The sequence below is a fragment of the Equus przewalskii genome, chromosome 15, assembly GCF_037783145.1.
Source record: "Equus przewalskii isolate Varuska chromosome 15, EquPr2, whole genome shotgun sequence".
Lineage (NCBI taxonomy): Eukaryota > Metazoa > Chordata > Mammalia > Perissodactyla > Equidae > Equus > Equus przewalskii.
In genome coordinates, this window is record NC_091845.1 from 40769355 (window position 1) to 40792225 (window position 22871).

Below are 22871 nucleotides of genomic sequence, written 5' to 3' on the forward strand. Positions count from 1 at the left end.
GATATCAACCCTTCCCCCCAAAGAGTTGGATTGTGCATGCGTATTCAAGGGTCTGTCCCATTTGTATTTCCTGACCTCAAGTGTTGGTTTGATTGATTGATTGATTGATTGGTTAGTTGGTTGATTATTACTGGAAAGATTTACTGTCTGTATCTTAATTTTGGTTTAGAGAAACTTGAGAGATGAAGTTAATTAATGCATCTTCATTAGAGTTGACTGTGCTTTTAGGGAAATTGAATGATGAATATAATGTTCAGAGAAGATTGATTTATATCAATGAGTGGATTGTCCACCGAGCTCCTTAACACCCTGTGGAATTCAGGACTCCAAAGAGTGCATCATGTGCCATTTGTTGCAACTCTGTATAGAGGAACCCAGCTAATCATTCCTAGTTTTCAGGGAGGTTAAGAGCTAGTCTCTAGGGCCAGCTGGGTGGCACAGTGGTGAAGTTCACATGTTCCGCTTCTGTGGCCTGGGGTTCCACAGTTTGGATCCCAGGTGTGGACCTATGCACCGCTTGTCAAGCCATGCTGTCGTAGGCGCCCCACATATAAAGTAGAGAAAGATAGGCATGGATATTAGCTCCAGGCCAGTCTTCCAGGTCAAAAAAGAGGAGGCTTGATGGCAGATGTTAACTCAGGGCTAATCTTCCTCAAAAAAATAAAATGAAAAAAAAATGCTTTTTTAAAATAAAAAAGAACTAGTCTTTAGTTCATAAGGAGATTAAGAAGGGCATCCTGACAATAATAATACTGAAAAGGTCACTTTCTAGGAACATAAAGCCCAGAAGTGACTATTAATAATTCTTGCCTTGCACTGTTTGTAGCTTACAAATAGCTTCATTCTTCTCACCATGAGGATTTCCATAATATTTTTTAAATGAGGCACTTCTGAAACACCATGTATGAAAACATACTGCTTAGTGAACCTGAGAAAACAGTAACAGTATTTGATCATGAGACTTACATCATGTGGAGTGGGCTTCCCTGTTTGTCACTATTACATTTGAAGGGCTCTTTCAGATCTATTTCAAGAGGCATTGAAATATAGATTCAAACTTCCGAGCAGCTCATAATTGGACATTTAACCTTTGAGAACTAGCTAATACTGGCTGAGATTTAAGTGACCTGCCTAATGACTCATTTATTAGATGGTAGGATGTATATTTTTAGGCAGAAATTGGCTTCCATTATATAATGCAAGTGTCTACCTTTGGGGGACTATTTTATCAAATCAGGCATTTTGGTTACTTGATATAGATCCCTTGCTGTGGGCGACTATGTAACACACAGGTAATCCCCTCTAATAAGTGGGGCTATTTTTGTGATGCGTTACACATACACGGAAAAATAATTCAGTGTTGGAGAATTTGGAGATACAGTGAAGCATAGTAGTAATTGCTCAAAGAGGGCTTTACATAGGAAGTGCTGTAAGAATTGAGCACAAGGGCGCATGTAAGTTTAGACTGAGGAAGACTTCACAAAGGAAGTAAGATTTGAGCTGAACATTGAACAAGGTTTAGGATGTCGCTAGGCCAGATTGGAACAAGTATTCAATTCTGTAGAACAATGTGAACAAAGGTACAGAGATGGCAATGGAAGGTTGTTCAGAGAGTGGGAGGTAAACCAGGTTGGCCACGATACAAAGTTCAAATAAGGACATGGAAGGAGAACAGCCTACAAAGGTAGGTTGGAGCTAGGTTGTAGAGCGTGCTGCAAGCTGTCTCTTCCCAGCTTTATGAAGCACTTCAACTTTAATACAGGGAATGACATGATTAGCCTCCCAGAAGTATTAAATGAGTTGCTACTGTGAGCCTCATTCTTTTTTCTTTTTCTTCTCCCCAAAGCCCTAGTACATGATTGTATATCCTACTTGTAGGTTCCCCTATGTGGGATGCTGTCACAGCATGGCTTGATGAGTGGTGTGTAGGTCTGTGTCCAGGATCCGAACCAGTGGACCCCAGGCCACCAAAGCACAGCACGAAAACTTAACTACTCGGCCACGGGGCCAGCCCCTATGAGCCTCATTCTGTTTTTCTCTGAGAGGAGAAAAATTATTGGATTAGCAGTTTCAAAATTTTGGTCTCAGGACTTCTTAACACCCTTTAAAAATATCAAGGAACCCAAAATGCTTCAATTTATTTGGATTATATCTGTTGATATTTACTATATTAAAAATTAAAGCTGAGAAACTTTAAAGACAGGACAGTACACAGGTGCACATTCCTATAGCTGACTTCATCATGCGTCACACAACCTCTGGAAAGCCGCACTGCACACTTGTGCAAAATGAGAGCAAAAAGGCAAATAGCATCTTAGTGTTGTTATGAAAATAGTTTTGACCTGGGGACCCGCTGGGGTACCTGGACCACACTTTGTGAGTCGCTGAATTAAACATTCTGTCCTTGAGTAACACTCAGTGTTTTTTTTTGGGGGGGGGGGATATAAATTAATAAAAGAAATACAGGTATAGATGGAGGCACATATGAAGGAAACACAGTTATACTTGGGTCTGTTAGGGAAGGCTTCGCAAAGGAGGGGACCTTATAAACAACAATGAAAAAGGAAAAAAGAATGAACGTATTTGGCGTATTTTGGAAATAATACCAAGAAGTCTAGGGAGCAGGTACCATGGCCAAGTGCAGCTGTATAGATGTGTAGGGGGCTGATTTTGAAGGGCTTTTCCTTGTAAACGTTGAGAAGTCACCAGAGAATAGAAGTAATGTGATTCAGTCTGTTTTAGAAAGTAATTTGTGGCAGTTTACGGATGATGTGCAGGAAATGGAGCGAGTTCCCACCAAATAATCAAAGTTCTTTTCCAGGGAACGTTAATACTTATTCATAACATGCTTTATTAAAGGCAGATATTTTGCAAGCGTTTAGTTCTCTGCTCAGAGCTAGCTTTCCCACTTTCCTCAACTCTTTAGGAAATGGTTTCTAGATCTCTCCTCATTCTGGTTTTGCTAACAATGTTACTACTAGACTGAAAAGCACTTTATTGCTAGGAAAAAGGGTGTGACTGTGAAGGAAAGAGTTCTGAACTGATAGATGAGAAGAAATAGGGGCTTAGCTTAGCTCTCTAAGAAACATAAAAGAGACGTAGATATCTCTCAAACTAAAGTGGGTTTGGTGGCATGGGACTAATATGGAGGAAGAGGCCCAGAGCCAATTAGGGATATCAGTATTGCACCTGTGGGAGACAGAGCAAAAGATAAGAGTGGAGCCTGATTGGCAATGCCATTTCCTGTTTCTAGCATCTGAAGATATTCTTACTGTGGATGCCAGCTAGTTTGCTTCTCACCCTTGGTTGTGGTTCATTCAGAAGTTCAGTAGGCATATTAGTTATCTATTGCTGCATAACAAATTACCACAATATCTTAAAACAAGATATATTTATTAGCTCATAGTTTCTATGAGTCACAGCTCTGTGCACAGCCTAACTGTGTCCTCTGCTTAAGATCTCACAAGGCTGCAGTCAAGGTGGTGACTGGGTTGTGCTCTCATCTGGAGACTTGACCGTTGAAGAATCTACCTCCAAGTTCACCCCTGTTGTCAGAATGCATTTATCTTCTGTCGTAGAACTGAACGCTCCAGCTTCCTGCTGGCTGTCAGGTGGAAGCTGCCCTTGACTCCTAGAGGCCACCATCTCACTGTTCTTTGCCATTTATGCTTCCCAGCATGGCAGCTTACTTCATCAAGCTGACACAGAGAGGCTCTAGAGCGAGTCTGCTAACAAGACAGGGTCTTATATAACCTGACATTCCATCACCTTTGCTGTATTCTGTTGATTAGAAACAAGTCACGGATACTACTCAGACTCAAGGGAAGGTGATTATACAAAGACCTGAAAACCATGAAGCAGGGATCGTGTGGGGCTGTGGGGCCACTCTAGAGTCTCACTGCCGGGTAGGCATTCTCATGGGTTCTGGTTACATCTCCTATTTGCCAGTGTCCCTCAATTGCCAGTATTAAAGTTGAGACCTTGAGAGTAAGGCATCTCCAGAGTATCTTTATTCATAAGCAGGACTATTACATTACCATGGATATTTTATCACAGGGGTCAGCAAACCTTTTTTGTAAAGGGCCAGATGGTAAAAATTATAGGCTGTTGCGGACCAAATGGTCTCTATCGCAGCTACTCAACTGTGTCTTTGTAGTGCAAAAGCACCCATAGACAATACTTAAACAAATGAGTATGGCTGTGTTCTGATAAAATTTTATTTACAAAATCAGGCAGCAGATTATAGTTTGCTGACCCCGGTCAGTCAGGTCAGTCAGCTATTTCTGACTCAATAGTAACATTTTAAGAGATTGTGACAAAGGCAGGTGATTTTATAAAATTATCTGGCCCTTTACAGAAAAATCAAAGGTCACATGGGAAGGAGGAAGTCACAGATGGCATACTAGATTGGGAAGGATCTTTGAAAGTCCAGGACAGAATGAGAACCCTTTGTGTCACTGAGGCAGTGCCAAAGGCTACTGAAAGGTCTCATGTTAGTAGAGAGGGGACATGGGTCCAGCCAACTGAACTTTCTCATATTACTAGTTGCCATTAAGCACTTACTATGAGCCACTTACTAGCATTTTACATGAAATAATTAATCCTTAACATTACACTTATGAAGGACATACTATTATTATTCTCCTTTTCTTGGTAAGCAACCTGAGGCCCTGACAGCTCAGTGGCTTGCCCAAGCTCATTTGAGCTAGTAAATTGTGGAGACAGGGTTCCAACCTAGTCAGTGTGGATCCAAAACTCACCCTTTTTCTAGAGCAGGATCTGGCAAATTTTGGTTCTTGGGCCAAATCCAGGTTGCCACCTGTCTTTGTTTAGCCCACAATATATAAGAATGGGTTTTACACTTTTAAATGGTTGGAAAAAATCAAAAGAAGGATATTTCGTGACATGTACAAATTACATGACATTCAAATTTCAGTGTCCATAAAGTTTTACTGGAACACAGCCACACTTAGTCGTTTTCAAGATGCTTTTGTGGCTGATGTTGTACAACAGTGGCAGAGTTGAGTAGTTGCAACTAAGACTGTATGGCCTGTAAAGCTGAAAATAGTCACCATCTGACCCTTTACAGAAAAAGTTTACCAACCCCTCTTCTATAGCATAAGGTCGAATTGTGAGCTATGATGTTGATATTTTCCCCCTGGCTGACCTGGTGTTCCTATCATAGCTCACTTACCTGGTCAGAGGATTTTCTGCTTTGTCCTTCTTTTTGTCTTTGGTGTGTGTTAGGTGCCTTCTTGTTTAGGTTGGGAATTTTATTTTATTCGCTTTAGTATCCTCTTCATTTTAACTCTGCAGATGTGAGTCACACCACACATTTCTAGGGAAGGATTCTCAACCTTCTAGTTTATTGACACCAATGGGATGACGTGGGATATGGAGAGGCTACAGTCTCTTAAGGGTTTACAGTTCTGACCAGAATTCAGACCAGAGAAAAGTTGGGTTTTGTTTTTGTTTTTTCTTTTTCCAATAAGATGTCTAATAGCAGCTTAAAAAATGTTTTGTGGAGTAGAAACTACGTACTCTTCCACATTGCATCTTGAGAAACATAAAACTAATAATTAAACTCTTAGTAAATGTCTTAGAAGTCTGTGCACTTGTCTCCAGGTTTTTCCCCTTAACAGAGGGTCTGTCTTTGCACCATCATTATATGAATAGATAATTAATATTATGTAACTCTTCATCTTGGAATCATAGCTAATTAAAGAGGTGATATCAAATTTGGCTTGCTTTAGAATAGAGAAAGTGAGTGTGGAATCTTTTTAGAACGTGGAGCTATAGATTGTGGGTAGTCATTTAAAAAGCAGGTTAGCTGTACAAAAAAAAATAGTACATTTCTCCGACATAATGCTTATTCAGTCAGTAATTAAGCTGACTCAGCAAAGGGACCTAAGGCACATTCAGTTAAGAATGACTTGTGAAGCTTTTTGCGTTTTAAAAAACTCCATCTGCATTTGGTTTTTGTTCAGATCTTTTCTTGTTGTATTTTAATGTGTCCTAATGCATGTTACATGTTTCATCTGGACTAAGAACAGTGCCAATAATTTTCATCTCTCCGTTCCTTCCTTCCTTCGTCTTCTCACCTTCCCAGCATTTATAATCCTAAATTTTGGAATATTGTTCTACTTTTTAAGTGAATTTTATCACAAAGATTTATTTAAACAATGTATGTCAGGTGTAATCATGTTTGTTTAGTTGTTATGTTGTCAATATATATCCATGTAGCCATAGTTTGTTTATTTCCACTGCTGTAGAATATTCTATTGTGTGATTATAACCCAACTTATTTATCCATTCTCCTGTTACTGGATGGGTAATTTGGGTTGTTTCCTGCTTTTTTTTCTATTTCAGACCTGCGTGTGCAATCTTTTACATGCCTCACAGTACACCTATACAGGGTTTTGCTTAGATACAGTGTTACTCAAAGTGTGGTTGGTGGACCGGTTGCCACTTTAAGATCAGGAGTTTGCATTGCTAAGCTATCTGTTTAATTCAGTTGTCACTTTTTCGTAAGGTGAATTTCTTGATAAAGGAAAGGAAGAGCATTGAACATTTTTGAACATCAAACCTTGAACATTCTTGCTTAACTCCTTATTTTGTTGTGGACTCGTCCTATGAGTTGTACTGTTTTAGGAAATGCCAGGCTTTTTCCCCAAAGTAGGTGTACCAGTTGACACTTCGACCAGTAACACTTGATCCGACACTTCCTAGTGTTAGACTCTGCTGATGTAGTTTATATAAAATGACATTCCATTGTGGTTTTAAGTTACATTTCTCTGAACTAATTTGAGTATCTTAGATTTGTTGGTCATATGTCATTCTGTAAAACAACTGTTCTTGTCTTTTGCTCACTTTTCATATTTTTCTGTGTAAATCTGATAAACTGATCTTTTACTTACGTGCTGCTTGTGTTTTCTCCCGTACTGTTACTTGTTTTTTCTTTTTGGCATCTTCTAATGAAAAGAAGTCTTTGATTTTAATAGTTTGTCTTTTATTTTATGGTTAGCACTTTTTGCATCATATTTTTAAGATATCATTCGTTTTATTTTTTCACCTATGTCTTTATCTAGAATTGATTTTTGTTAACATACTGAAATGCAGTTGCTTTTGTATGTTAATTTTGTAGCTAACCACCTTGCTAAACCCTGTGATTATTTCTGGTAACTTTTCTGCACATTCTTCTAGGTATGGTTTTATTTTCTGCAAATCATAACTGTTTTCTTCTTTCCTTTCTAGCCCTCTTTAATTTTTTTTCTTAAAGATTGGCACCTGAGCTAACAACTATTGCCAATCTTCTTTTCTTTTCTTTTTTTTTTTCTGCTTTTTCTCCGCAAATCCCGGCGGTACATAGTTGCCTATTTTAGTTTTGGGTCCTTCTACTTCTGGTGTGTGGGACGTCATGTCATCTCAGCATTGCCTAATGAGCAGTGCCATGTCCATGCCCAGGACTCCAACCGGCAAAACCCTGGGCTACTCAAGCGGAGCACGAGAACTTAACCACTCGGCCATGGGGTGGGCCCTAATTTAATTTTCTTAATTGACTACCTTGGCTATGACCTCCATGACGATATTGAAGGGAAATAGTAATACTGGTATCTGTGTCTTGCTCTTGATTTTAAAGAGAATACTCTAGGAATCTCTCCATGAGGAATGACATTTGTTGTAGGATTATTGATAACAGTCTTTTTTCTTTTTCTTTTTTAAAGATTTTTTTTCCTTTTTCTCCCCAAAGCCCCCGGTACATAGTTGTATATTCTTCGTTGTGGGTTCTTCTAGTTGTGGTATGTGGGACGCTGCCTCAGCGTGGTCTGATGAGCAGTGCCATGTCCGCGCCCAGGATTCGAACCAACGAAACACTGGGCCGCCTGCAGCGGAGCGCACGAACTTAACCACTCGGCCCCGGGGCCAGCCCCGATAACAGTCTTTTGAGAGCTCAGGAACTTTCCTTGTATCCCTGATTTTCCAGGAACTTGTCATGAATGATAATGAGTTTTATCAGACACTTTTCATGCATGTGATCAAATGAGTTTATAGACTTATTAATGTTTAATCAGTAAGTCACCTTTCTGTTGCTGTCATATTATTTTGTCATAATGTATTGCTTTTTTTACATACTGCTATGTTCTGTTTTCAGTTAGTTTGCTTAGGAGTTTTTTATTTGTGATTATGAATGAGATTTAGCCCCGTGGCCTCCAATATTCCTTAGCTGTTGTCCATATCTGATTTGGGAATCAGGGTTATACTGGCCTCATAGAATGAGTTAGAGAGTATTCCCTCTCCTATTCTCTGGAGAAGTTTATGTGAGATTGTGATCATCTTGTCCCTAAAAGTTTGGTAGAATTCCCCAGTAAAAAACATCTGGACCTGTGGTGTTTTTGTTTGTTTTCTATCATAGGACTCAGGACTTCCTTTTCTTCTTGAATCTGTTTGGTAAAATAAATTTTCTAATAATTTGGGCATTTAATCTAATTTTTCTGTTTTGCTTGGTATAAAGTTTTTCAGAGTACCTTATCACTTCCTTTTTGACCTCTGCTTTATCAATAGTTATGACCCTTCTTCCTTCCATTCTTAATATAACTAGTTTGTACCTTATCTTTTCTTGATCTTTCATACCAGAGATTTATCAGTTTTATTAATCATTTTAGAGAACCAAGTTTGGAGTATATTGATTCTCTCTGTTATATATTTTTAAACTCTGTATTGTATTTTTGTTTTTTATTTCTTTGATTTTTACCCTATTTTTTCTCCCTACCTTTTGTATTCTGTTATTCTTTTTTCTGCTTTCTTATAAAGGGTATGTATAGTTCATAAACTTTGAAACATTTTTCCTTTTCTAATGTAAATATAAGGCTTTACATTTAAAAGTGCTATTTTTACTGATTCCCAAAATTATATTTCTAAGCACAGAGAAATTTATCTCTGTATTTTAAACTTCTAATTTCATTGCATTGTGGTGAGAAAACTTGGACTGTGTGTCATTGACTTTTTGAAATTTATGAGTACTTGCTTAATGACTTAATTTGTGATCAGTATTTTTAAAATGTTCCATGTGAGCTTGAAATTAATGTGTATATATTCTCTAATTGGTGGATGTAATTCTGCGTGTATACATTAGAACCATTTTGCTGTGTTCACATCCACCGTGTATTCTTAACTGAGAGAAGTATGTACATTTTCATTTCTGTCAGTTTTGTCTGTCACTTTTGGCTCTATATAATTTGACACTCTTAGGTTTCTAAAAGTATAAAAATTAACAATTTTCTGGTCAATTAAACCTTTTCTTCAATTTATTGTTACCCTTTATTTCTAAAAATACTCTATTCTTCATGCCTATACTGAGTAATAGTACCATGGAAAGGCCACCATTTCTTGGATTCGTTTCTGCCTGGCATATCCTTTTCCATATTTGCATATTTTCCATCCTCCTGTTCTATAATGGATCATTTCTTTAGACATGATTTACAGTTTTCACCAGATTTAATCTGTTTACCCTGACTTCATTTCTAGAAAATTTTTTGTTTTTGTTTTAAATCTCTGATCATCTCTAATACTCGCTTGTTGATTGGAGATCTTTATGATTCTCTTTTATTTATTTACATATTGTGTCCATGGCTGTGCCAGATTCAGGATCTGACAGATCTCGTATTGTCAATCCTTGAGTTCTGAATCTGTTGATTAATGTTTCTGCTCAGTCTTAGTGGCTTCCTTTTTTGGTATTTGCTTTTTGTGAATTCATTGCTTGGATATCTCCTTGACTAAAATTGGGATTGGAAAAACTGTCTGCAGAGAATTCTGCTGCTTCTGGTGGCCATTGGTTGCCACTGGCTTGAGATCACATTGGCCACCGTGTGGCTGGCTCTGTGCCTGGGATTCCTTTCTCTTCCCTGGACCTGGCTATTCCATGGCCCTAGTATGTCTAGGTGACCCTGGCCCTCCAAATTTCCAAATATCTAGATCATGGCCCCACTTCTTCCATGCTTTGGTCCCACTTCTGGTACTGTAGGCTTTTGGAAGGTGATCTTTAAGAGCTTTTCTACCTTATGTGAGATTCATTATGTCCCAAAATATCACGTCCCTTGGAGTTCCTAGTCAGCCATAATTCTGGAAGCAGGAAGGATCTGACCTCATCCTCAAGAATAAGAGAAGAGAGATTTTTCTATTCGGTAACTTTTTAACACTGTTAGTTTTAAATATGTTTGTTGAAATATGTTTAAATATTCTCATTGGGGATAAATGCTGTTAGTTTTGTTGTTTATAAGAGAATAATAAAAAAATTCACGCTATGGGATATTTGAATGTTTTTATTTAAAACCACAGCAAACCCTCATTATGTTTGATATATCTGTTTCTGTATAAAGTTCAGAAACAAAAAGTATTTATCTGATTGTGTTGTTTTGTTTTTAAAATCTTCATTAACTTATCTACAGGATATAGTTAAGATGCCCTTAGCACCGCATTCAAGGCTCTTCATTATGTAGCCGTTACCAGCATTATCTCCCTCTTTCCGATTTATCTGTCCTCCCTTTTCTAGTCATCACCAACGATTTACATTTTTCCCCTGCACCCTTGAGTTTTTTTGTCTCCATTCCTTGAAATGTCCTTCTCTCTATATACTACCACTGTCTTCCACCGCCCTTCACACCACCACGTCTGCCTAGAAAATGCGTATGTAGTCGTTCTCCTTCCCTGACTGAAACAGCTGTGCCCTCTCTGCTTCCCACAGCGTCTCATGTCTGCGCATACATGGTGGACTTGTTGGTTTGTGTCCTCTCCAGCCAGAATGTGATGCTCCTGAGGTTCAGTGAAGATCTAGCTCAGCATTGTTTCTCCAGTACCTGACTCAAACTGTGTACTCATCAAGTGTCTGTTAAATAGTAACAGGTTTCTTTATTTTTGGCTTTTTTATTTAAAGATTTTTGTTTTTATACATAGAGAAAAGTGAAAACCTTCAATGGAAAGCTCAGTACATTGTCACAAATTAACGCATTCATGTAAGCAGCCGCAAGATCAAGAAACAAATCATTACCAGCACACCAATCCCCACCCCCTTGAACCCACTTTCTGTCTACCCACCCCTTCCCTGGTTAACTATCACCTGTTTTTGAACATTAATATAAAGTATGTATTTTATGTCAGACTTCTTATGTCACCTTATAAGGTTATGACTTCCATCCATATTACTATGTGTAATTGAATTTCAGATACTTTCACAGCTATATAATAGCTTTTACTATTTTTCCACATTGTATTACTTGTTCTTATTCTTTTGCTTGTAGAAGGAGCTGAAGAGGAAAAAATGGAAACAGATACTGATGGTCAGCAGCCTGAAAAGGTGAAGTCTATGTTTGAAAAGCCACAGAGAGCATGCCTTTCATAGCATAATGGTTTGGGTTGATTTTGGTCTTTTGAATCCCTCTCAGGGGACTACAAATGATTCTATCAGCCATTTGGATTTTGCTGGTTTAAGGTATAGTTTTCACAAAGCATAATACTGGACATTTTTCACTTATTCGTTCAGGGAAGATTTATCCACTCTCTAACCTCTTCTTTTGCACTCCTTTCAGGCACAATTGGGAATATGAAAACAAAAGTTGTGGTTCTTATGAATACTGAATTGTAGGGTTTGGGTTCTGTTCTTGTACCAGAAGAGAACCTTAGAATGTTAGTGGATTTTCTAGAAGAGTTAACTGCTGGTAGAAAAATATTTAGAAAAGACTTAATGACAAAGTGACATTTGAGATAGTTTTTAAAGAACAAGTAGAACTATAAGATTGAATTGGAGGATAGGGAATTGAAGATTCCTACTGGCATTGGAGGGGAGACACTAAGGCCAGTATGCAGAGGGCGTCACAGTGCTCGGTATGTTTGTGACCCAATCCCTGTCTTGCAGAGGCTCTGAATGCGAGGTGAGCTAGGCAGAACAGGACTTTACAGCCTCTTCAAGTCAGGGCCACATGATGAGCATTTAATCACTAGTCAAGTGAATATATACAAAGAGAATTTAAAGTCTTGATAGCATGTGTTTTAAAATTGTATATAGATAAGGAGAGGATGAGGATAATAGTAAAATTAATTATGATTCTCACAATGTTCCAAATAGTATGTTTTGTACTTTACATTTCTGGATTCATCTAATTCCTAAAACAGCGTCATCAAGTCACTGATAGTCTCCATTTTATAGCCAATGTTACATAATTTGTCAAGGTCACAGGATTTCAAAATCAGCAAATGATACCAAATACCAGAGAAATTGAAGTTTTCAGTCCTCAGAGCATGATCACTGATGCTCTCTTAGAAACCATTAGCAAATGGCTGTATTAAAGGGCTTTGTCGGGGCCGGCCTGGTGGCGCAGTGGTTAAGTGCTCATGTTCTACTTTGGCAGCCTGGGGTTCGCCGGTTTGGATCCTGGGTGCAGACATGGCACCGCTTGGCAAAGCCATGCTGTGGTAGGCGCCCCACATATAAAGTAGAGGAAGATGGGCACGGATGTTAGCTCAGGGCCAGTCTTCTTCAGCAGAAAGAGGAGGATTGGCAGCAGTTAGCTAAGGGCTAATCTTCCTCAAAAAAAGTGGGGAGCGCTTTGTCAACTTTTTATTTCAGCAGCATTCCATCTTCTTGGTTGGTAACGTGCATTTTAAACGCCCTTGGTCCTTTTGAACAACTAATCAATTATTTATTTACTAAGTATTTATCTATTTTACTGATAAATAATATAAATGAATTCCCCTGACATTCCTTTGGACATCGTAACCCTGGCCTTATAGCAGAGGGTGCAGAGAAGGGAGGGACTATGGGATTTTGAGGTGTATTATCTTGTGAGCACTGAGGTGTTGAGATAGTGAAAGATATTTCCTGAATTTATTAATTTCTGTTCCAGCTTTTCTCTCCAAGACCCTTCTGAACTTAGTCCCCTTCTTGCCAAAAAATAGTGAAACTTTTTGTTATTCTAAGATAATATCACTTGTAAAAGGACCATTTTTTGATCACTTTCTATCCTCTTTTTTTGTACCCCTTTCAGGCAGAAAATAAAGGGGAAAATGAAACAGATGAAGGTGATAAAGCACAAGATGGAGAAAATGAAAAAAATGGTGAGAAGGAACAGGATAGTGAAGTTAGTGAGGATGCCAAATCAGGTAATTTAAAGAAACTCTTTAGGCTTTATTATGTAAAACTATAAAAAAGTACTAGAGAAATGTGGGTAGTTTAATTGTGTAGAAATATTTCCTCATTTATTTTGGGTTATTTCTTAATGTAACAATAAATCTATGTTTGAGTTTTATTTTGTATGTAGATACCAGTGCTAATGTTAGTGGCTAGATTGTTTTCAGTTGTTTATATACACTCAAGTTGTTCAGCGTGACTCAAGTTATTCACACCTAGCTTTTTATTTTATTTTCGGTGCCAGTTGCTGGCATATCCCATCGTGCCTCTCTCAGAACACTTGCAGAAGTGCTGTGTTCTCGATTTCTGATTTCCTCCAGACCCTAGGGTTTCCCAGAGCGTTTCATTGACTGATGAACAAATGTGTTGGTCTTAGGGCTTGGTTCCCCTGAATTTTCCTTTATATCCAAGGGAACTACACAGAGAGCTTAGAGAAGTGAAGGGAAGACAAAGTGTGCTATTTAGAAAATCCATCTCAAATAGAGGCAGACTTATATACATGGAATGGTTCAGCAAAAATCTTAAAAAGAAAAATAGACACTGAGATCTCTTTGTAACGTCAGTCCTAGTTTGTCATGTGGCAGAGGTGAGAAATAAGATGGCTTATTGAGACTGGGCACGCTGGTAATAAAGCTTTCTGATCTTTTTCAGAAGAAAAGGAGACTGATGAGAACAAGGAACTCACTGATACTTGTAAAGAAAGAGAAAGTGATATTGGAAAGAAAAAAGTAGAACATGAAATCTCTGAAGGAAATGTAGCCACAGCCGCAGCAGCTGCTCTTGCCTCAGCTGCAACCAAAGCCAAGGTTTGCCCCTGACAGCCCTTTTCCAGTGCTCTCTTAAGCCATGAATGGTCGTATTGTTTTTAGGTTATTGGGAACATTTAGTATAAAGAGCCTTGCACCCAATAGGAGGTGGCTATTTCCTTGAATGACATTTCTAGGTTAAGAATTCCACAAGCAGGAGGAGGATGGTAGAAATAGTAGACTTGGTCCTAAAGGGTGACTGCCTTTGATGCATTCATTGTGTCATTCAGCCTTGTGAAGACTGCAGAAATTGAAGGCAGAATTTTAAGTCTCTCTAATTTGCCTGCAGAACTTGTCTTGGACTATTGTTTCAATTTCTACCAGATTGAAATATGTGTGATTTTTAAGACAAAAATCTGTTTCTTTGTATAAATACTTCACCCTGCTCTTACAGACTGAAAGGAGAGAGAAGGAACCTAAAATAGCTCTTTTTCTTCTTGAATTTGCCAGCTTTTCTGGGGGTGGTTTTCTCTATTTATAACATAGTATTGGCTCCACAGCATATTTAAAAAGAAGAGAGAATGTTACTTTCCCTGCTTTGTGTTAATTTAGCATTTTAAAGCATTCCAGGCATGAATATGTGAAATTTTCAAAAACCTCTTCACCTCTTCCCCATTTTACCCTCAGAAGTAGTTTTCTTCCATCTTGGGTTACCGCATCAAGCAGTAAGTTACTGGAACATACCTAATCGTTTTATTTTGAGATGTTCTTAATCCATTGGTAAAGATGTTCTTTCATGGTCTTTAATTTCCCCAGACCATTCAGCTGCTGCGAACTACTTCTCCAAGTGTTTGATCTGTGGAGCGTGATTTATAAGAGATGATCCAGTTCGAACCGTAACACCACTGTTTTGAGTGCCCAACCACTGGACCTAGGTGTAGCTGGAGGAGAGGGGTGTTTACAGGCCACAGTCATTCTCAGCCAGTCCAAACAGATACCCTAGCTGATTCTTACTATTACTAGCTTGAAGTAGCTCTTTTTGAGGTCTCGCATATTCAGGACCTTAAGGATTGTCTTGGGCATATTTTCTCATTTTATGAATGAGGAGCTGGAAGGTAGGAGGGCTTCCCTCCTTTTTGCCCTTTACCAGCACGCAGCAGAGCCACCTACCCCATCTTCAAACCTGCAGCCTCAGGTTTTCTTTGACTCCTCTTGTTCTTTCATTTTCTGTAGGTCTTCAGCCACCAGATCCTTTGTGGCGCATTAGTTCCTGTGGTAATGCCCAGCCCATTGCTGCTCCCTTAGGTCAGCCTCCATCCTCTCTTGCCTGTCTCCTTCATCTCATTTCTCTGTCCTTCAGCCAAAGTAATCTTTTTTGGTCTTTAGTTTTTTATTGAAGTATAACTTAACATTCAAATAAGTGGATATATACGTCTACAGCTAGTGAATTTTTCGCAGACTGATCCCACCTGTGAGCTCATATACAGCACTCACGTTAAGCAACATAATATTAGCAGCCCACCAGAAGCTTCCCCATATTCCCTTCCAGTTACTGTGCCTCCCCTCGAGAGTGGTTGCTCACCTGTCCCCTAACTCCATGGATTAGTTTCTCCTATTTTTGACTTCACGTAAATGGACTCATACAGTATGCAGAAGAATCTTTATAAACATGAGCATGTTGCTTTCTTAAATAACTTCCATATCTCTCTCAGGCTAACATTTCATACTCTTTAGTGGGGAATTCAGGAGGTTTTCATGATCAGTACCTTTCTCAGTTCTCAAGTGTCATTTCTTGCCTCTGTCCTGAAGTGTTTCTTGCAGTTCCACCAGACTGCCCCCACTCTCACTCGTCTCCAGCTCAGCTGTTTTGGACACTCTTTCCTCTCACAGAGCATGGTTCTCTCACTCTTCCTCTCCATTATTTTTCCTGTCTATACCACCATGTGTGCTTCACTGTAGGTTGCCAGAGAAAGCTAAAATGGTAGATTACCATAAAAAAAACTTATGAATGCTTCATGATGTTTTCATAGCTGATGAAGACATAATGGCCTCATGGCTGTTAATATGTACGACTCTTGGGCACAGAAGTTTGTGCACTGTGCACTACTCACCATCTTGCCACAGTTTTTTGATTCCTTCACGGCACAGAAACTGCTTTTGTGGAGCAATTGCCTTGGCCCTTAGATATTCCACACAAGGTTTAGAAGAGTATCCAAAGAACGTTTTCTTTCCAGGTCACTGAATTTTCAGTCCCTCATCATCACTCATTCTTATTTCTAATAACTGGGTACTTAGATCTTCATTCTCAAAACATCTGTGTTTTCCAGTGATTTGTGAAAGCAATACAGATGCTTGTGCTACATGACTTGGCACATATGAACTGTTCAGTGCCGCTTATAGCTGGATCAAATACATTTCACAGCACACATAATCATTTTTGTGCTACATGATAATTAAGGGGTAAGGAATTCACTGAAATTACTGTAATTAGTACAACTTATCTAGCCAATCCAAGTTTTCTCTTATTCTCTTTTTGTTGTTCTGTGTCTATAAACAGCTTTGTTATTAAGAGTTTTCCTTGATAACATTTTAATTGTTTGTCACACTCTGACATAGAGTAGTAATTAAAGGTTCTGGATCTCGCTCCAAAAGAGATGGTGTGGGCATGCTTTCTGGCTTTTCCCTATCCTTGCCATATGAGGGACTCTTCGGAAGTATATCCATTTTTTCATTCTACCTGCAGATGAGCTGTGAATTGACTCACCTAAAGAGTGGTCTGTGGGTGCGAGAAGGAATATCCTTGACCAGGTGCTCTGGATCCCTTCCATCTGGCTGTTTATGTTTAGCTGGAAGGAAGCATCCAGAACTATTGCTGGAATAAATTAGAAACCCCAGAAGCTGGAACATGTTCTCTTTTGTCAGCAGCAGTAGGATTCATTTCTTCCAAGCTGGCAGAGATCATATTTTCTTAAGACCACAGACATTTCCTTCATATCTATGCTACCACCACCCCATGCCCCCATACATTAAAATGGCTAAAGTAGGTTTGTCTTCACAGTAACTGGGTGTTAGTTTTGGGCCAACAGGAAGATTCGTTCTTACCCCTCAGAAATCCTTCTTACTTGTTCCCTTATGCCTGAAATTTTTCTTGAGATAGGAAAATTTTCATTGTACATTTTAGTCACAAGGATTTACCAGATAAGCATTGAATGAAATTGATTTACACTATATGCAATGATCCTTGATACCATATCTTTTTACTTGATGATTCTGAGAAGAGAAGACGGAAGGAAAAGTTGACCTATGTGATCATTTTCCCTACAGTTAACCCTGTTCACTTTCATCCTTATATGACTAAATAGAAACTGCTTCTATTCTACCAGCTAGAATCCATGCTTTGTTATGTAAAGTTCACCTCAACTCTATTCCATCCAAGTTGCTTCTTATCATTAACCTTTTGTTTTTCGTTTTGGTGAGGAAGATGGGCCCTGAACTAATGTCTGTTGGCCAGTCTTCCTCTTCTTGCTTGAGAAAGATTGTCACTGAGCTAACATCTCTACCAGTCTTCCTCTGTTTTGTATATGGGATGCCACCACAGCATGGCTTGATGAGCGGTGTGTAGGTCTGCATCCAGGATCCAAACTGGTGAACCCTGGGCCACCGAAGTGGAGCATGTGAACTTAACCACTATGCTACCGGCCCGGCCCCTCATTAATCATTTAAGTTGTTTCTCCCACATTCCATACATCTGTGGCAGACTCTCACACCTCATCTTCCTTGTTAGGTTCTGTAAAACTGGTATGAGAAGGGATGAGGCTCTCTCTGTACCCCTCCTTTTGGAAGGCCCTGGTCATCATTGTTGCCAGACAGTTCAAGAATCTATAGGCTAAGCAGAGGCAGTGCTCCTGCTCCAGTTGTCCATTGCCATATAACTGCCACAAAACTCAGTGGCTTGAAACCGTGATCATTTTATTATATCTTTCATTTTTACAAGTGAGAAACTCAACCAGACTCAGCTGGAAAAATCGCTCCATGTGGCATTGGCTTGGTTCACTCAGTGGTCGCCTCATGGCTGGACTTCTCTGGAAGGCCTGAGCTGACTTCACTCATATACCTAAAGCCTGGGCTGGGATGGCTGCACCCCCTGGGGGCTGGCTGGCATCACTGTTTCCACATAGTCTCTCTAAGCGGTTATCTTGGGCTTCTTCATGGTGGGTTGGTATCCGAGTACTTGGACTTTTTATCATAGCAGCTTATAACTTTAAGAGAAAAGTGTCCCTAGTGACAAGAAGGGGAACCTGCTGGTATCTTTTGTCTTGGGCCCCCAATCTGTCACTGCATAACTTTTTCCCAACTCTACTGGTCAAAGGTTCTATTCAAATTCAAGGTGAGGGGATCATAGACCACACCTCTAGATGGAAGACGTGCCACCTTAACCCACCGCAGTCTGCCCTCTGTCACAAATTACATACATTTCTGCCGCTTGCAAAATAAACATCCCTTTCAGCTAAGGCTGAAGGTGCAAGATCTTAGCTAAATCAGGTCCAGGTACAGGTGAAGCTCCTTAGGAGTGGTTATTCGAGTACAACTCCTTGCATCGGTCTTCTCAATTTGAAGAATCTGTGGACTAATGTAACAGTGGTGAGACACGTGAAGGGTAACTACTCACATTCAGAAAGTGTGAAAAGGGGAGGCACAGAGCCCTCGTGATTCATAGCAATTTTGAAATCTAGCCAGGCACACATTTCCACTTTCTTGATCAGGGCCCAGTCCTACCTCCTGAGAATTATTCTCTATAGCTTTTGACTTGACCCAACCCTCTGGGCTGTTTTGCCTTCTTAGTCTTCCTTTCTCATTAATAAATTAGCCCAGTTTTGCTGAGTGGCGTTCTTGGTCTGCTTTCTATTTGTTTGTCGTAGGCTTCTTTTTCAGTTTATATCGTCTCTCTCCACATCGATCCAAGGTGGTATAATTTCTTTTAAATTTTGTGGGATTTCTTTGTGTAAATATAATTCCCATTAGGCAAAAGCTACACCTTTAGTTAAAATACTGTGAAAGAACAAAGCCCTTAAGATTTTTAGAAGCCTTTTTGTCTAGTTAAAAGGATCTAAGAGATTTCTAACTCCAGGAATAGTGATGTGAAGAGATTAAGGGCCATAGAGGCAACATAAAAACCATTTACAACCAGAGTAAATAAATTATCAGAAACAAATATTTCAGGGCACGGATATCAACCAGGCAGACAACAAAAGGAGAATCAGTTGTTCTTCAGAAGCAGTAGAACTTTAGCTCAGAAATTGTGAAAAAAGTTCAGGTGTTCCAACTGAAAAAAAGAAATTTGGCTGACTGAAAACTTTCCAAATGTGATGGAAAACATTAACTTATAGATCCAAGAAGATGAAGAAACAATATCGGAGACATGCTCTTAAAGATACTAAGAGGCCTTCCTGTATAGTAGAGAGGATGTAAGAGGCATCCCCTTAAGATTCTTCGAAACCCCACTGCGCACTCACTTCTCAAGCTCTTACAGCCACGCTTTGAGCTATTTCCTCTGAGGCTGTGCTTTACTGGGAGTGTTCTGGATTTGATCTTTGCCCTCAAGCCATTTCCTAGTTTCAGACTCTTACTAGGAGTAACCAGAGATAAGAAACAGGTTTTTTTTTTAAGATTTTATTTTTCCTTTTTCACCCCAAAGCTCCCCGGTACATAGTTGCATATTTTTAGTGGTGGGTCCTTCTAGTTGTGGCATGTGGGACGTCGCCTCAGCATGGCCTGATAAGCAATGCCATGTCTGCGCCCAGCATCCGAACCGGTGAAACCCTGGACTGCTGAAGCAGAGTGCGCGGTCTTAACCACTCGGCCCCGTGGCCAGCCCCAAGAAAGAGTTTTATTTTCAAACCCTGCTCTGTTTCTTCTAAATTGTCTAGGAGATTTCTAACTCCAATAACAATTCTCTGAAAACTGAATAGTTGTTTCTTTGGTTCCTTTCTCCTCTAGCTGCTTATAATAAAAGACAAAAAGAATGTTTACATTTTGCCTAGAAATCACTCCAGCCAGATCTACAGGTCATTAATTATTCTTTTTATTTCCCACATCACTAGAGGTGACTGTGTTTCCAAACTTTGTGCTACTATATAATAAAAATCTGCTTATCTCCAACCTCCATTAATATTTCCCTTTCTGTCTTTGAAGCTCTCACTAATGGTTTCTTGAGACCTTTTTAGCGTGTACTCCACTACATGATCCCAAAGCCAAAGTCACATTTTAGGTTTTTGTTAAAATAGCACCCCATTTCCAAATACCAAATTCTTTTCCGATAGCAAAGCTTAGTGGTTTGGAAAACAACCGTTTTATCATATGTCATGATTTTGTGAAATTTGAACACCAAACACTTGGGTAATTCTGCTCCATGTGGTATCAGTTGAGTCATTTCGTGGTATTCACCTAACAGGTAGGTTCAAGTCCTAGGTCTTGGCAGGGGTAGCTGGGTCCTTCCTCTCATGTCATCTTGGGGGCTCTCCCTGTGGTCTCTCTAGCCAGGTGCTCATACTTCTTACATGGTAGCTTGGGACTCCCAGAAAGAATGTTTCAAGAGACAGGACGTGAAGTTCCCAGGCTGGGAACCGGAAAATGGCTCCAGTATTTTCTGTTGGTCAGGGTAGTCAGAGGGCCTTCCTGATTCAGCAGGAGGGATCATAGACCCTACCTCTAGATGGAAGGCCAATGAGTTTGTGGCCATCTTTAATGTATCATAAGTCCTTTTTAAGAATTACCCAGGAAAGTAGCCACTAAAATATCAGTAGTTCTTAATAGGCAGTGGGAGATAATTAACAGGCCTTTGGATTTGGAATTTAAAATTTTAGTTCTAGGTGTGCCATTAAAGTAACTTTTCTGAACCTGTATCATTTGTTTGAATCAGAAGTCCTTTCTTATTTGCGTTTCTTACAAGATTATTTTAAGAATTAGTTAAACTAATTTATAAAAAAGCATTCTAGAGCCAGCTCTGATGGCCTAGTGGTTAAAGTTCGGTGCTCTCACTGCTTTGGCAGCCCGAGTTCGCTTCCCACTTGCAGAACCACACTTACCATACTGTGGTGGCGGCTCACATAGAAGAACTAGAACAACTTACAACTGGAATATACAGCCATGCACTGGGCTCTGGGGACGGGGAGGGAAAAAAAGCAATCTGTAGGCTGAAAAGTGCCATACTTTGATTATTCTTTAGACCAGAATTTGAGTGCCCATTATGTGCCAGACACTACTAGAATGCTAGGTTTATTTGATGCCTAAAGTAGATGTGGAGAGTCCCTGCTTAGGAACTTACAGTCGTCCTGTTAACCTTGAACCTCACAGTCATTTGAGTTGAGACAATAAGACTGTACATTTAGTTGTGAAAGAAAAGGAAAAAACTAAAGAAATATGTATAAAATGCTGGAAATGGAACCTTGAAGAGTGAATCTATTAGGTGACATCTAATTATGGATTTTATGCTATTTTAAAATTTCTTGGAATGAAACTTTTTTTTCCTCTCATGCATATATACACACAACACATAAATGTATTCTTTCCCACATTTGATTTTCACACAAATTATGTTTATAAATGGATTACTGCCTGAATAGATACTTTAAGCCCTAACAATAAAGATGTTTTGTGTGTAATATCACAGAATGATTTTAGAGATTTTTGAACTCCTTCCTCTTGTAGATGTAGAAACAGACCCAAAGACGTTAACAACACACTTTAAAGTTATTCGCAGAACGAAGACCAAAACGCAGATGTCCAAACTTAGAGTCTGGTGGTCCCAACCAACCCAGAATGATAAACTGGTAAAATTCTCCATTACAGTGAGAATGTTTTCAGACATTTTTACGATTAAAAACCCAACAGCTAGCTCAAAAAAAAAACCCACTCATCTATTTTTTTTTTTAACACCTTCAATATACCAATTGTGGTTTAATTTTCTGATTTTTAAGAACAAAAAAATAAAGAACAGTGGGGGCCGTCCTGGTTGCATAGCAGTTAAGTTTGCACGCTCTGCTTTGGCAGCCCGGGGTTCGCCAGTTCGGATCCTAGGCACTAAGCTAGCACCGCTTATTAAGCCATGCTGTGGCAAGTGTCCCACATATAAATTAGAGGAAGATTGGCATGGATGTTAGCTCAGGGCCAGTTTTCCTCAGCAAAAAGAGGAGGATTGGCAGCATATGTTAGCTCAGGGCTAAGCTTCCTCAAAAGAAAAGAACAGAAAAAGGAAGGAAGCATTTGTTCAATACTCTTAACTCCTTCCTGTGTCTCATGTGTCACCTTGCTTGGTACCCAGTTTTGTTCCTATGCTCTCATCAGAACTGAGTTCAATTCCCAGTTCACATAACTGCGACCCTTAGCAAGATGTTTAACTTCTCTAAGCTTCAGTTTCATTCTGCATAAAATGGAGATAATACATTTCTTGGTAGGTAATTATTAGAAGTAAAAGAAATAGGGGCCGGCCCCGTGGCTCAGTGTTAAGTTCATGCGCTCCACTTCGGTGGCCCAGGGGTTCACCTGTTCAGATCCTGGGTATGGACATGGCACCACTCATCAGGCCATGCTGAGGTGGTGTCCCACATGCCACAGCTAGAAGGACCCACAACTAAGAATACACAACTATGTACTGGGGGGATTTGGGGAGAAAAGGCAGAAACAAAAAAAAAGGATTGCAACAGTTGTTAGCTCAGGTGCCAATCTTTAAAAAAAAGAAGTAGAAGAAATAGCATGAAAATACCTACTATGGTGTCTTTAAGGATACAAGTACTTAATAAATCTAATATTTCCCCCTAGTCCTTAATGCGTTCCAAAAGTTAACTGTCATTTTTGCCACCTGAGACTTTTTCTCTTAAAGTGAACATGAGTAGCAGCTGGATCCGTTAACTACTTCTGTCCCGTGCTTGGTAACCTTTATCTCATCA

At 39.4% G+C, this 22871-nt stretch overlaps 1 protein-coding gene across 4 annotated transcripts in view; it reads left to right on the forward strand.

Moving 5' to 3' along the window:
* Nucleotides 1-22871, forward strand: part of SMARCC1 (SWI/SNF related BAF chromatin remodeling complex subunit C1) — a 165586-nt gene that overhangs the window by 109276 nt on the left and 33439 nt on the right. For 2 of the 4 annotated variants that reach the window (XM_070575546.1, XM_070575549.1), the window contains exons 22-24: nt 11295-11350; nt 13038-13152; nt 13832-13986. In XM_070575546.1, the coding sequence (XP_070431647.1) occupies nt 11295-11350; nt 13038-13152; nt 13832-13986 (326 nt within the window). The remainder of the gene's footprint in view (nt 1-11294; nt 11351-13037; nt 13153-13831; nt 13987-22871) is intronic. The other 2 variants (XM_070575548.1, XM_070575550.1) reach the window with 1 other exon arrangement.